The sequence below is a fragment of the Monomorium pharaonis genome, chromosome 5 (genome assembly GCF_013373865.1).
Source record: "Monomorium pharaonis isolate MP-MQ-018 chromosome 5, ASM1337386v2, whole genome shotgun sequence".
NCBI lineage: Eukaryota > Metazoa > Arthropoda > Insecta > Hymenoptera > Formicidae > Monomorium > Monomorium pharaonis.
Window position 1 is genome coordinate 14,273,446 of NC_050471.1, and position 14,044 is coordinate 14,287,489.

General features: G+C 33.0%; 2 protein-coding genes across 2 annotated transcripts; one reads left to right on the forward strand and one right to left on the reverse strand.

The window, feature by feature from the left end:
• Window positions 1-1,476: 1,476 nt before the first annotated feature.
• LOC118645758 (myb/SANT-like DNA-binding domain-containing protein 3) lies at window positions 1,477-5,908 on the reverse strand. The gene is made up of 4 exons (XM_036287465.1): window positions 5,787-5,908; window positions 2,959-3,131; window positions 2,584-2,865; window positions 1,477-1,673 (listed from the first exon to the last, which is right to left on the reverse strand). The coding sequence occupies exons 1-4, from the start codon at window positions 5,906-5,908 to the stop codon at window positions 1,477-1,479; spliced, it is 774 nt and encodes a 257-aa protein (XP_036143358.1).
• Window positions 5,442-8,289, forward strand: LOC118645872. The gene is made up of 2 exons (XM_036287711.1): window positions 5,442-7,726; window positions 7,830-8,289. The coding sequence occupies exons 1-2, from the start codon at window positions 7,673-7,675 to the stop codon at window positions 8,094-8,096; spliced, it is 321 nt and encodes a 106-aa protein (XP_036143604.1). The 5' UTR covers window positions 5,442-7,672; the 3' UTR covers window positions 8,097-8,289.
• Window positions 8,290-14,044: the final 5,755 nt, after the last annotated feature.

Sequence of the window (14,044 nt, forward strand, 5' to 3'; positions counted from 1 at the left end):
TTTTAATTATAAAGAAAATTTTTAAGAAACTTATAAATTATTGAAGTTTAAAAAAAACACGTTATTTATTTTGTAATTTTTTGTATTATTAAAAAGATAATTATTTTTAAGTAAAAACATTTTATATTTTCTTAATTTTATAATAATAGAAGTGTTCTCTTCTCCTTTGATCCTTAAATAATTAAGTACAAATTAACATACATAAAGTTTTAGACAATGTAACAATTTTAATCATTTTATATCTTCTTGCTATGTGTATTTTATCACAATCATTTTTTTCTTATTATGTAATATATCATTATAAATTTGAAAAAAATATCCGTATTACAAACTTTAATACTTAAACTTTAGTAATACATCTTATTACCAAATAACAATTATAAAATTGTGTAACTGTATTACAACTATATCAATATAAAGCATTCAACTAGATTTGTTACCTTCTTTATCTTTTTTATTTTATTTTTTTAATTAAAAAAATGATCCTTTATAAAAAAATTACTTATTTTCAAATTTTGAAAGAACTTAGTAATATTAATTTACTAATTAAAAAAATTAAATCATATACATTTAAATTTTGTCAAAAATAAAAGTTTCTTATAATAAAAACAACATATTCAGCTCTTTATATCCCTTATACTCTTTATATCACTTATACTTGGCTGTAATATAAACATTTATAATTGTGAAAGCTGTTATGAGTGACACACTCATAACGATAAGGTGTCAGTAACACGATGACGTAAGTCGGTCAGCTGCAGTCAGCATCGAGCGCATCGCGCGAGGTTTCGCGCAATCCGCTCGACAATTAGCGCAATGCTCCTTAGACAGCACTTGCTGTCTAAGCAATAATTTGGAATACTGACCGATTTACGCCCTCACGCAATCCTCCCCTTCTTTCGATCCAACTACCGAATTATCGGATATATAAACCGGCGAAAGAAGGTGAGGATCGGGTCAATCCGAAGTAGACAAACTAAGACTACACACGACACTCTGCTTTGCGGGGTCGTGTATCGCCGAGATAACTTATTGTAAACATACAACCACGACGCTCTGCCTTGCGGGGTCGTGGACAACGAGCTAATAGACGCGACACTCTGCCTTGCGGGGTCGCGATCTACCCATTGTAACTGAATACAAGAATAAAAGTGTTCAAGACAAATAACGGTGTATGTGACGAAATACCTTCCTCGCGAGATCTCTGGCAGCGATCCCAAAATCGTACTCACAACGAGGGGTACAACAAAGCTATATTAGAAAATATTAATTGTTATGAACATAAACCTTAACTTCTACATCACAGAATATTTTCACAAGGTACAATAACTATAGAATTAAAAATGTTTTAAATTGCAAAACTTAAGTTACATAAAATACTAATAAACAAAGCAATGTCAGTAAAGTTATGATTTCATTATAAGTTTTAAAATGTAAAATTTGTACATGAAGACTGACAATTAGAACTATTAATACCTAATTTTGTTTTTCTTCCCAATATTTTAATTGCGCTTTCATTGCTTTGATTTCTAACACATAAACACTTTTTTTTAGTGCGACAGTATTTTTCATTTCTTCCCAATACTCTTTTTCCACAGTTATGGCATGAAGTTTTTTCTGATGTAATTCAGCTTGTTGTTGTATTGCCTCTTCTAATTTCTGTAATCTAATTTCTGTAATAGAGGAAGATATTACTCTATTTCAACGCCAGATCGGATTTTGCTTCTTTTATTTATAATTTCACATTTTCTTTTTCTAGTAATAAAATAGATTATTAATACATTAAACAATTAATGAATTCTAAAGTTATGAATAATCCATAAATATATAAATAATAAGTTAAATTTAAAATTTATATTAATATTTTTTATTTTATATAATCTTTTTTGTATACATTTCGCAATAAATATTAAAAGTAGAATTTTAAATTTAAAAATATTTGCAAAAATGATAGCAATTATAGATTTATAACGTTAACTCTCAGGGGCTCGATTCTTGAATTCATTCGCAAGAGAAACGTATTCACAAATTCTGTTCTTACAGAAAAGTTGGAAATTTATTGGCTATCGTATGATTTTTAACCAATAAACTTGCAACTTTTCTGTTAGAGCGGGTATTTGCGCATACGTTTTCTTGCGAATGAATTTAAGAATCGAGCCCCAGATACCACTCATTTTTGGCCACCTTACTTTACCACTCATGAGTTAAATTAAGTAACCTAAAGTCTTTTTTTGTTTATATCTTGGAATCTAATAAAGCTATTAATTTTGAAGTATTTTTTTTAATCAGTACGCTAGACAGTAAGGAAAAAGAATATATTGGCACAAATTGCACCAGATTTCTACTTGAGATATTTCAGAAAAAACAAAAAATAATCTTGTAAAATAGAACACATTTAAATATTTGATATGGATTAATGTAACCCAGAGTCATGCTTGATAGTTAATTATATGTAATGAATACATTAATTGTTATGGATTGACATATTATAACTAAATCCATCTTAATTTAAATTCATGGATGTATTCATATATTATATATATTATATATTCATATATTATATATATATGTTTACAAAATTACCTGATACAGCACTTATGTTGAATTGACTTAATGGTTTTTTCGTAAAATTTGTATCTGTTGATATCTTCCTTGCAGCATTTTCAACACTACTTATAGAAAGATGTTTATTGGGCTGAACATAATTGTTTGCACTTTTAGTGCTTATACTGGAACATGGAACTTGATCATCGTTTTTGCCAAAGTCTTCGCAATATTCATATTGTCCATAATCTTCATTCATTTCCATACTTTCTACTTCACATGAATCATTAACAAATATTTCGTCTTCACTGCATGCTATACCTTTTAAATTTTATAAAAATACATGGATTTAAGTATGTGTATACATTTATAAATTTCTTATTATATAAAACTAAAATAAAAAATGTTTATTACTTTCAAATTCAGCTGTGCTGTCCCATGGGTTTTCTAGATCTAGAGTAAAATCTATTGTAGGAACAATGGAACGAACAGTTTCATTTAGGTCTTCATCTTCGTTTATTTTAGCTGGTGGACCACCACCAGTCTGTAACTGATATTGTTTATTGGCTGAATCAGCTTTCCTACATCTATAAATAAAAATATTTTCATTGAACATATTGAAAGAACCTAACCTAACCTAACCTAACCTAACCTAACTCTAATTATATGGAAAATCCTGACACCAGTATCACCAACTAATGGACATTTTTAAATAACGTTACTTTTGTTTCAAACATTTTTCCAATAAACTAATACTTTTTTAGATAAATGGCCGTTTCTCCCTGGCGGGAAGTTTTATAAAATTCTAAAAAAACTACAAAGATTTACAAATGTTCCAATTCTTTTCTTTTCTTAGAAAAATGCTAGAATTGGAACGCTTTTGTAAATTTTTATAGTTTTTTTTAGAATTTTATAAAACTTTTCGCCAGGGATCTGCCGAAGTTTTTCATGTTCGACCGATTGTAGCTCAATAACTGTCGATTATTTAGCTTTGTGCCTATTACACTTTTTGTTAACATAAGTCATAAATATATGTATATATATATATATATATATATATATAAAGGGAGTGTCTCAGATACGCAAAATGGACACGTCTAATCAAATTACTGCTTCAGTTAAAATTAAGATAAATTTATTTTATAGAATTTGATTGGTGGTGTCCGTTTTACACTGTACGCATCTGGAACTCACTCTATATAAACATAAATAAAACAAATCTAACTACAGAATTATAATTTAATCAAAAATAGTAAAACTAAAGCAATAATAAAAAAATTATAGAGAAATTTGCATCTTTTTAATTTAATAAAATGTAATTATACTTCAAATTAAAATTATAGTTAAAAACATAGCACAGATAAAATATTGTACTTTGAATATCAATTTATGTTATGTTAATACAACTTTACTAAACATGTTAAAGTCCACGTATCAAATTATTACTGTTAATATTTATCTTATAAGAAACATGATGAATATAAATTGAGTAAATATTTATTTAGCAAAAGATCTATTACTGTTCGCGACCGTGGGATTCGCTGTAGCGAGGTTGGCGGAATGGCGGGAAAATGACTCAGGCTGAATTTTCACTTACACTTTACTTTAATAATAAAGAGTTTCACAAAAAAAAACACATATATATATATATATATATATATATATATATAACCAGTTGCAGGATTACACTCAATTAAACTAACGAGCGCGTCGCGGTGCCCGTTAGACGCGGAACGCGCAGGAGGCGAGCGCCGGATAAATCGCGGGCGCTGAGATTGCGCGGCGTAGCGCGGGGAGAGAAAAAGGCGCGAGACGGACGGAAAATAGTGGCGACAGCGATCCGTTCGCGGTACCGACTCGGCAGATTCTGGCGGCAGGGCGCGAAAAGTGCCCGCTATCGCCCGAGGAGATGACAACGGTCTTTGGGATGTCAGTCGTGATTGGTTCGCTGTCGCCACCACCAATACAAGAAAGTTTTCGTTGCCCAAAAAATGCCCATATAAGGCAATGTTGTTATCAAATGCGGCTGCCCTTCGGGCGCCGACCGAAACTCCGGTGTCAACGGACGCGCTCGCGAAAACAAAAGCGATCGAGAGATCCACCGCCGTCACGTTCCGGATGCATGCGCGGTTCATTAATAAGGATTTCCCCGTTGATAACACAGGCACACAAAAAAAAAAGTGGTTGGTCCGGCGGACTAGACTAGTCAATCCTTATGTATTTCGACCCGCTGAATCCGAATCTAAGGTCAGAATTGCAAAGTTAGCTCGCATTTTCAAACCACAAAAAAAATTCTTTTTTAATTACACAGGCACACAAAAAAAAAGTGGTTGGTCCGGCGGACTAGACTAGTCAATCCTTATGTATTTCGATCCGCTGAATCTGAATCTAAGATCAGAATTGCAAAATTAGCTCGCATTTTCTAACCTCAAAAAAAATTTTTTTTTTAATATTGGTCCGGTGGGCCAGACTAATCAATTCTTATGTATTTTGACCTGCTGAATCCGAATCCAAGGTCAGAATTGCAAAGTTAGCTCGCATTTCCTAACCTAAAAAAAATTTTTTTTGAGATTAGGAAAAAATGAGCTAATTCAGCAATTCTGACCTTGGATTTGGATTCAGCGGGTCAAAATACATAAGGATAGACTAGTCTGGTCCGCCGGACCAACATTAAAAAAAAATTTTTTTTTGAGGTTAGGAAAAAATGAGCCAATTCAGCAATTTTAACCTTGGATTTGGATTCAGCGGGTCAAAATACATAAGAATAAACTAGTCTGGTTTGCCGGACCAACATTAAAAAAAAATTTTTTTTTTTAGGTTAAGAAATGCGAGCTAACTTTGCAATTCTGACCTTGGATTCGGATTCAGCGGGTCAAAATACATAAGGATTGACTAGTCTAGTCCGCCGGACCAACCACTTTTTTTTTTGTGTGCCTGTGTAATCAATCCCCGTTAATAAGGATTCCGTTGATACGGAACAATTACTTATACAATAAAAAATTATTTTATTAAAATTGTCAAAAAAAGTTTGTTTCTAAACTTTTTATTATAAATATAAAATTATAAGTTTTTATATATTATGTCTGATCTTTATTATCTTGATACTTAGATTTTATAAACTATATCTTTTTTGCTTCAATTTATAGTTTGCTTCAATTGACAATTAATTTTTTAGAGAAAAATCTAAAGTTGTTATCATCAATTCTAAAAAGTATTATCACATTATTTACTTTTAACTGTACTTTAAATTAGTCCAACATCTTTTCAGTTGAGCATTTGTTCTTGGAATAGTTATACCATTTTTCATTGCGTTAATTTCATATTGTTGGGTAATAGCTTTCCAAGCTTTATTTTTTTTCTCCATTGTTGTCCCATCAGTTTCTTTATTTTCTATAATATTTTTATAATCTTCTATTATTGACATCAGTAACATTATTTCTTTTTTAGAAAATCTTGATGTTTTACTTTGCAATTCGTTCACCTAAATAATATTTTTCATAATTAATAATGAATACGTTTTATACATAAATATCAGTTCTTAAATAAAATGTTTTTTTTTACCTTATCATAAATTTCGGATTCCATTTTATTCATTATTCAGCTTAATTTTATCTTCACATTTACCACTTCACTTCACATTTACACTTAATTACAGTATTAAAGGTTATTTTTCATCTCTCGCGCGCTCCTTTCCTTTTCGATCTTAAACCATAGACTATAAAGCAGTTAAGATCAGCTATTACAATTTAAAGAAATAATTTGAGATTTAAGAAATTCTTAAGTCTTAAGATTTGAGAAACGACTATGAATTCGGGCCTTACCTATTAGTTGTTTCTCAGAAAAAACCCATAACAAAATTTTTTAACAAGCAAGAGCATATCACAGCAGATTATTTTCACGTAAAGCTAATAACGAAGACGTTATGAACTTTATGTTGATCTCGTCTGACCCTGTAATAAGTTCATTGCGGATTGATCAGAAGAATAAAATGAGAGAATTAAGCGATGAAGCTAAGAGTTTAGTGAATTTAAGTAAATGTGAAGAACATGATGAAAATGATATTGAAAGTGAAGATAAATAAAACAAATCACAATAAATTTAAACTATATTAAAATAATAAAAATAATATATAAAATATAAAAAATACAAAAAAACGTACAAAAATTTAAAAAATGTAAAAAAAATTAAAAAACCCTCCTTGTAGACCGTAACCTTGATGCGGTGAGAGTAGTGGTAATAGGCGAGTTCTAAGCCAGACAATGGGGATGACGTCACTAGGGGGAAGGAGAGGGGGAAGGGTATGTTTTCGAAGATTCTTTGGATTCGCCGCCTCGCAGGTGTCAGATAAGGGAAGGAGTTTCTTCATATCTTATATATATATATATTTTTTTTGTAAATCTTATCTTTTTTTTATTACTGCGAATATTGATATTTCCGGTTCCCAAAAACATTTAATACGTAGTCATTTTATTCGAAGATATGTATGTACACTGCCGGACAATGATTCGGCCCATTCCCTAGCAAGTTTATCTAGGACTTGTCCTATATAAATTTTGCTGGGATGGAATGGGTTGAATCATTATCCGGTAGTGTACACAGATTTTCTTCGACTCGAAACTTTATCGTCACGTCGATATTAAATTTTATTGCATTCGGATACTTTTGCCGACGTGCTCGACGGAAAAACCTACAGCTGCATAATATCCGAATTTGATATTACCCCAAAATAAAAAATTTTTCGATACAATTGAACACGTTTTCATATGTCGAAGCCCATAGGCTTATTAGTTGTAAACAAGTAGCATGGATATATATATATGGCGAGACCCTTAGAGCAACTCTTAGACCAAAAAGATCAAGCGTTTGAGATCGCAGCTCAGTCGTCGGAGTTTTTCTGAAAGTGAAATTTAATTATTAAAATATATTGCGAGATGCGTACTGTACAGATTATATATCCAGTAAAAGGTGTAAGTATAAGTGACAGTGCAAGTTTTATGTGGGGTAAAGTGTATAGATTTAATAATAATTTTTAAATACTTTACAGTTTGTATACGTAGACGAGACACCAATTACAGATGTCACATTTGCCAATAGTATTACGGTACCACTACTCCCACAACAAAATCAAATGTATATACCATTGAGTAATTTAATTTCGGTGCGCGATTCCGTAGGACCACAGGTAAGTTGTAGATTATTCAATTTAATGTCATTATATATATATATATATATATATATATATATATATATATATAATTATAATTACAATTATAAATTTTTTACAGCCGTGGTTTCCCTACGCTGATATACACATCCCCGGCTTTATCAATATCGAAAAGAAAATCTGGACGCAATACTTTAGAAAGATCAATCAGGATCATAATGATGATCTAATAAACCATTCTTATGGAGAATTTGGCATGGCCGACGTATTTGATTTGCGCAAATTGTTTAATATGGAGCCGCTGGTTGACGAGGATTTAGAAGATTGGAGTCGCGATGAAATTGCACCGATGAGTCTGGAGCCTCTAATCAGCGATTTAAAAATTTAGGAATAGTTTTTTTAAACAACATACATTTATATTTTTATATTTATACTTTTGCATTAACTATTTTTTTTATTTTATATGTAATAATTAATTAAGAATATATATTATTTAAAAAATAAAAAATAAAAAAATAAAAATTTAGTCAGTCTCTCTTACATTTGTCTACTCATCACCATACTATCCTTTCACTTTTTATCTCGTATTATTTAAAAATAAAAAATAAATTAAAAAATAAAAATTTAGTCAGTCTCTCTTACATTTGTCTACTCATCGCCATACTATCCTTTCACTTTTTATCTCGTATTATTATTATTATTATTATTATTATTATTATTATTATTATTATTATTATTATTATTATTATTATTATTATTATTATTATTATTATTATTATTATTATTATTATTATCATCATTATATATATATATATATATATACAGGGTGTTTGGTAAAGATTTATGCAATTTTTATAAGCAGGTAGAGCGCATTAAGCTGAACATAAAATCCTCATCGTTTTTCCATTTTCACAACAGTTAACGAGTTATAGACTTGTAAAATTTTCTGTATTAGCCCGGCCTACCGGCAAATGCAAGCACGCCGAGCGCCCGACCGCGGCGGCCGCCCCTCCCTAGCGCTTGAACCTTGAGATTGCTAGGCGCGCGGGGGAAGTTGTTACAACAAGCGACAATGACTACACACAAGCGACGCATAAAGCTGGATTCTCCCTTTGAGTTATGATAGTTCCTTATTTTTTTTAATAAAAATAAAATTTTCTAACGACAAAAAGTATGTGTGTACGTGTACATACATGTGTACAAAAAAATATCAGTTCTAATGCTTAAAGAAGCAATTATTAAATTTATTTTTTTTAATAAATAATGATTATTTTTAATAAAAAATATTTTTTTGATGATAGTCTTAAACGTCGTAAACTGTCATTATAAATTTTAAAAGAAGCTATTATCATGTACTCAAAAAAAATTTATACTTCTTTAAACAACATTAAAAAATTTTATCGATTAAAATGGAAATAACAACCAAATAAAATGTTTCAACTTTATATTCTTAATTTGTTTCAACTTTATATTCTTAATTAAAAATTAAATAACGAGGATATTTATATTTTTAATAAAATTAATTCTTGTGATAGACTTATAATACACGGAAAAAACTTTATGGTAAAAATTACTCTGGTAAGTAATAAACGCGTGACAAGGAGAAATTATGAAAATTTTTATTACGTTTTTCATCAAATTACGATAATATTTACATTACTTATATGATATAATTCTCTGAAATTTCTTCTTACAGTTCGTGGTTACTATCATAAATAATAATTCATACATAATTTTACTATAAAATTTTCTCCGTGTAGATTTACGAATATATGAATTTATTAAATGTTTGAAAACTTATAAACAATATTTATTTAATTCAAGAAAATTTAGTATGTAATGTGTGTGTATTTGGTGTGTGTGTGCGTGTGCGTGTGTGTGTGTGGTGTATGTACGTACATACGCGAGAAAAGAATAATCACTTTGTGACAGGAAAATGAATAATCATTCCTTAGTTCGCGATTTTATATCACTATTATTATTCATGCTGATTACTATACAATACACGCACACGTAGAAAAATATGATTCTAGTTTTAAGAAAATCAATTATTCATTTTTAATTTTATTCTTTTTTAATAATTATCTTATTTTTAATGGTTGAAAAGAATATTATATTGATAATAAACACCTCACTTTACACAAAACAAATAATGTTTAACATTTTCGTGTATGTATCACACACACACACACACACACACACACACACACACACACACACCAAATACACACACATTACATACTAAAATTTTCTTGAATTAAATAAATATTGTTTATAAGTTTTCAAACATTTAATAAATTCATATATTTGTAAATCTACACGGAGAAAATTTTATAGTAAAATTATGTATGATTTATTATTTATGATAGTAACCACGAACTGTAAGAAGAAATTTCAGAGAATTATATCATATAAGTAGTGTAAATATTATCGTAATTTGATGAAGAACATAATAAAAATTTTCATAATTCCTCCTTAGCACGCGTTTACTACTTACCATAGTAATTTTTACCACAAAGTTTTTTCCGTGTATTATAAGTCTATCACAAGGATTAATTTTATTAAAAATATAAATATCCTCGTTATTTAATTTTTAATTAAGAATATAAAGTTGAAACAAATTAAGAATATAAAGTTGAAACATTTTATTTGGTTGTTATTTCCATTTTAATCGATAAAATTTTCTAATGTTGTTTAAAGAAGGATAAATTTGTTTTTGAGCACATGATAATAGCTTCTTTTAAAATTTATGACAATTTACGACATTTAAGACTATCACCAAAAAAAATTTTTTATTAAAAATAATCATTATTTATTAAAAAAAAATAAATTTAGTAATTGCTTCTTTAAGCATTAGAACTGATATTTTTTTGTACACATGTATGTACACGTACACATTATGCGTAGCCATTGCCGCTTGTTGTAACAACTCCCTCCGCGCGCCTAGCAATCTCAAGGTTCAAGCGCTAGGGAGGGGCGGCCGCCGCGGTCGGGCGCTCGGCGTGCTTGCATTTGCCGGTAGGCCGGGCTAATACAGAAAATTTTACAAGTCTATAACTCGTTAACTATTGTGAAAATGGAAAAACGATGAGGATTTTATGTTCAGCTTAATGCGCTCTACCTGCTTATAAAAATTGCATAAATCTTTACCAAACACCCTGTATATATATATATATATATACATAGGCTACAGAGTAGACTGTATAAAATCTTATTGTGTGCCATTGGGTTTGCCTCTATCTGGTTGATCAATTCGCCAATATATTCCATCAACTCGCCTTTAACGAAAATGATGGTGCTCGACCGACGCTCGCTTGCTTGTAGGCTCTGATTGTTCCCGTTCCCTGATGGAAATATTTTATTGAAAATCTCTTTCAATTGACCCATTTCAATGGAATTTATAAAATTCATTAAAATTCATTAAAATTCATTAAAACTCATTTAATTCATTAAAATTTTGTAAAATTTGTGACGTGACGTTTTTCGTCCGTCACAAGGGCTGGAGGGCCCGACCGGGAAGAGTCATTTGGGGCCGCCCCTTACCCCGAGGGGAAGGGCGGCCTCTCCTTTTCCAATTAATACTATATAATTATTAAGATATTTAGCGACCCGCCAAGCGGAAGACGCGATCCGCGGGAGAAGTGATGTGCCAGAGAGACTCAATGTAGTGTGGGAGCAGCCGTCGAGGGACAACGGGAGCGGTTACAGGGGTGGCTGAGCGGAGGAATCCCGGACCATCGTAAAGAACTTTGACAAGTATATCATCGACCTTATTGCGGCAAAAAGGGAGGATCGTGAAATGGCTACCACCGTATGTCGCTTTCTTGCAGAAACTGGAAAGGCACGCCGGAGAGGTGCACTCCTGAGAACGACGCTGGGGAGAATTAGCGCGCGCCCTCGCATCCCGTGAAGCCGGATGGAGGGTCCCCGCCGGAGCGGTCAACGATAGTCGAGGCCGACCTCAGGAAAACCGGGGCCTGATCAACTCCGAGCCAACCCCGTCAGAAGATCTGGCGGTAGATCTGGCAGTAGGCCATCGGCCCGTGAAGACCAGCGGCCTTTGAATCGCGCGGCGTTGTGACCGGAGGCGCTCTCGCCCCGCAGGAGCGTAAGAGAAAAAGTGATACCCTATCAGCGCGCGAGTCAATGCGAGGATCGATGCGCGAGGACAATGCGCAGATCCTAATCGATACTCGCGGTGTCCCCGCTCGCTCACGCCTTCTCACTGTTCGGCAAGACGACATAGAGAGCGGTTCCACGGCCATCGACGACGTCACCGTACCTGTAAGGCCACCACTTCGACCACGCGGTAAGGACAGAGACGGCCGGCCCGGTATTTTGTGAGAAATCATTGTATAATTACCCTACCGAGCGTTCGGTGAGCGAATTAATAGTAACCGGGATATACCGAGGTTAGAGTCACGTGTAGCAGGGCCGTGTCGATCTCTGTCTCTTAGATAATAATATTTTCGCCTATTGTCTCCTTCCCTTGGGGAACATGTCGAGCCGACAGTCGAGTTGTATAGAGAATAAAGTATAGCGACGGGATAGGGCGACATTATCGGGATTCACTCGCCGCAAACCTACTGAGAGTCCGAACCATGTGTTTGATACCGAGGCGAGCGTTTGTGGATGGGAGCTTCTACGAGAGATACGCATGGTGAGGCGTAGTCTATCCCGGCCGCAGTTGAAGCCTGCGCGTTGTAACGCTAATAGAATTATTGTCAGATTTCGAGTACAGTCAGTAGCGTGTATTTTCGATATAATGTTATAGTTAATACTATGACAGTTCTAACTCAGGTGCTCCGAGGGGGTAGCGGGTGTGCGGGGGGAACTCGTAGGTGCGCGGGGGGTCTCGCGGTGCGGGAATTGCTGACGCGGGATTTTCGGGTCCGCGGCCGCGGTGCGGGAATCGCTGATGCATGATTTTCGGGTCCGCGACCGGTAGAGGGGGAATCGGGGTCCGCCGCCGCCGCCGCCGCCGCCGCCGCTGCCCGCCGCCGCCCGCCGCCGCCCGCCGCCGCCGCGGTGCTCGCGCTCTCCCTCTGTTGCGAATCTCTCTTTCTCTCGCCTGTACGCGATATCTTTCAGCAGCTATCACCGCGGTGCTTGCTCTCTCCCTCTATTGTGAATCTGTCTCTCTCTCACCCGTACGTGATATCTCCAACCATGCAACCTTATCTCTTTCTCTTTCGTTGCGCTCTTTCATACGCGACCACATACGCTCCCACCCATCACATCTTTTCGGTTCGTTTATCAACTATTTAAAGAAAATAAACAATATGATAACATTTGCAAATTTAACTGTAATTATCCGTTCGTACGCATGATTATTATAATATTCATTTAATAAAATAATTTATATATAAAATAATTTATTTAATAGAATAGTATAAATTAATTTAAAAAATTTTAGTTTGGCAAATATTTAAAACTTTAATTATTAAAAAAAAATTAGGTTATTAAACGATGTGATAAAAATTGAATGAGATTTAATGCTGTACTAACAATAAGATTGATAGAACAAAGAGTAATGGAGAGGGACTGTAATATTTTAAGGGAACAAGAGGGAAAATAAACAATTTCAAACAATTATATATGTATATAAATTTATTATATAAAAAATTATTATATAAAAAGTATTAAAAGTATAAAAAAGTATATAAAAAGTATAAAAGTATAATAAAAGTGTAATAAAAGTAATAATTATAAAAAAATAATAAAAGTAATTATAATATGTCACTCCCAGATTTCCCCATCTTCGAACGGTGGCTCCATGCTAAACAACCTCCTGAGATCCCACACGTCGGTGTCAAGATTATGTAATCCATATGCGTGTTCCCTGTTTTGATCGTTTCGCCATTGGTCCCCTTGGCGGAAATATCGCCTCCACCGAGCTGCGGCAATGTTCATAAAACCGGATATACGAATTTCGTCAAATCCGAAGTAAGGTTGAAAAAAAAACATTTTTAATTTAATCATGCTGCATGTATCCAAAAACAAATTTTGCAGTTGCAAAACAAATATTATATTACATACCTGCTCACCAACGGGCCAACGTATGGAAACAATATTGTTGAGCCAAATAATCGACGTGTGGCTCTGCGGCACTCTTACAAACGTTCGGTCATGAACGGCTGTGGTCGGCCCGTGTGGGACGTCACCAACATACACGTACTAAAAAATTAAAAAAATTGATATTGTATTAAATTTATTTTAAAATTTTATATAAAAAAAGTTTAATCAAGAAAATTATACTCTATTATTTAATTTTCTTAAACAAAAAAGGGAAAAGTGCCGAATAGAAAAATAATAGAAAATAATACACTAGCAGTA

What these genes read in the sequence shown, in the direction of transcription:
- LOC118645758 (XM_036287465.1), bottom strand. Translation starts at nt 5,908, where the DNA reads ATGGAGAAAAAAAATAAAGCTTGGAAAGCTATTACCCAACAATATGAA. An exon ending in CAGCACAGCTGAATTTGAAA is followed by an intron (nt 2,866 to 2,958) that starts GTAATAAACATT and finishes AAAATTTAAAAG; the next exon opens with GTATAGCATGCAGTGAAGAC. An exon ending in CAACATAAGTGCTGTATCAG is followed by an intron (nt 1,674 to 2,583) that starts GTAATTTTGTAA and finishes CCTCTATTACAG; the next exon opens with AAATTAGATTACAGAAATTA.
- LOC118645872 (XM_036287711.1), top strand. Translation starts at nt 7,673, where the DNA reads ATGTATATACCATTGAGTAATTTAATTTCGGTGCGCGATTCCGTAGGA. An exon ending in GCGATTCCGTAGGACCACAG is followed by an intron (nt 7,727 to 7,829) that starts GTAAGTTGTAGA and finishes AATTTTTTACAG; the next exon opens with CCGTGGTTTCCCTACGCTGA.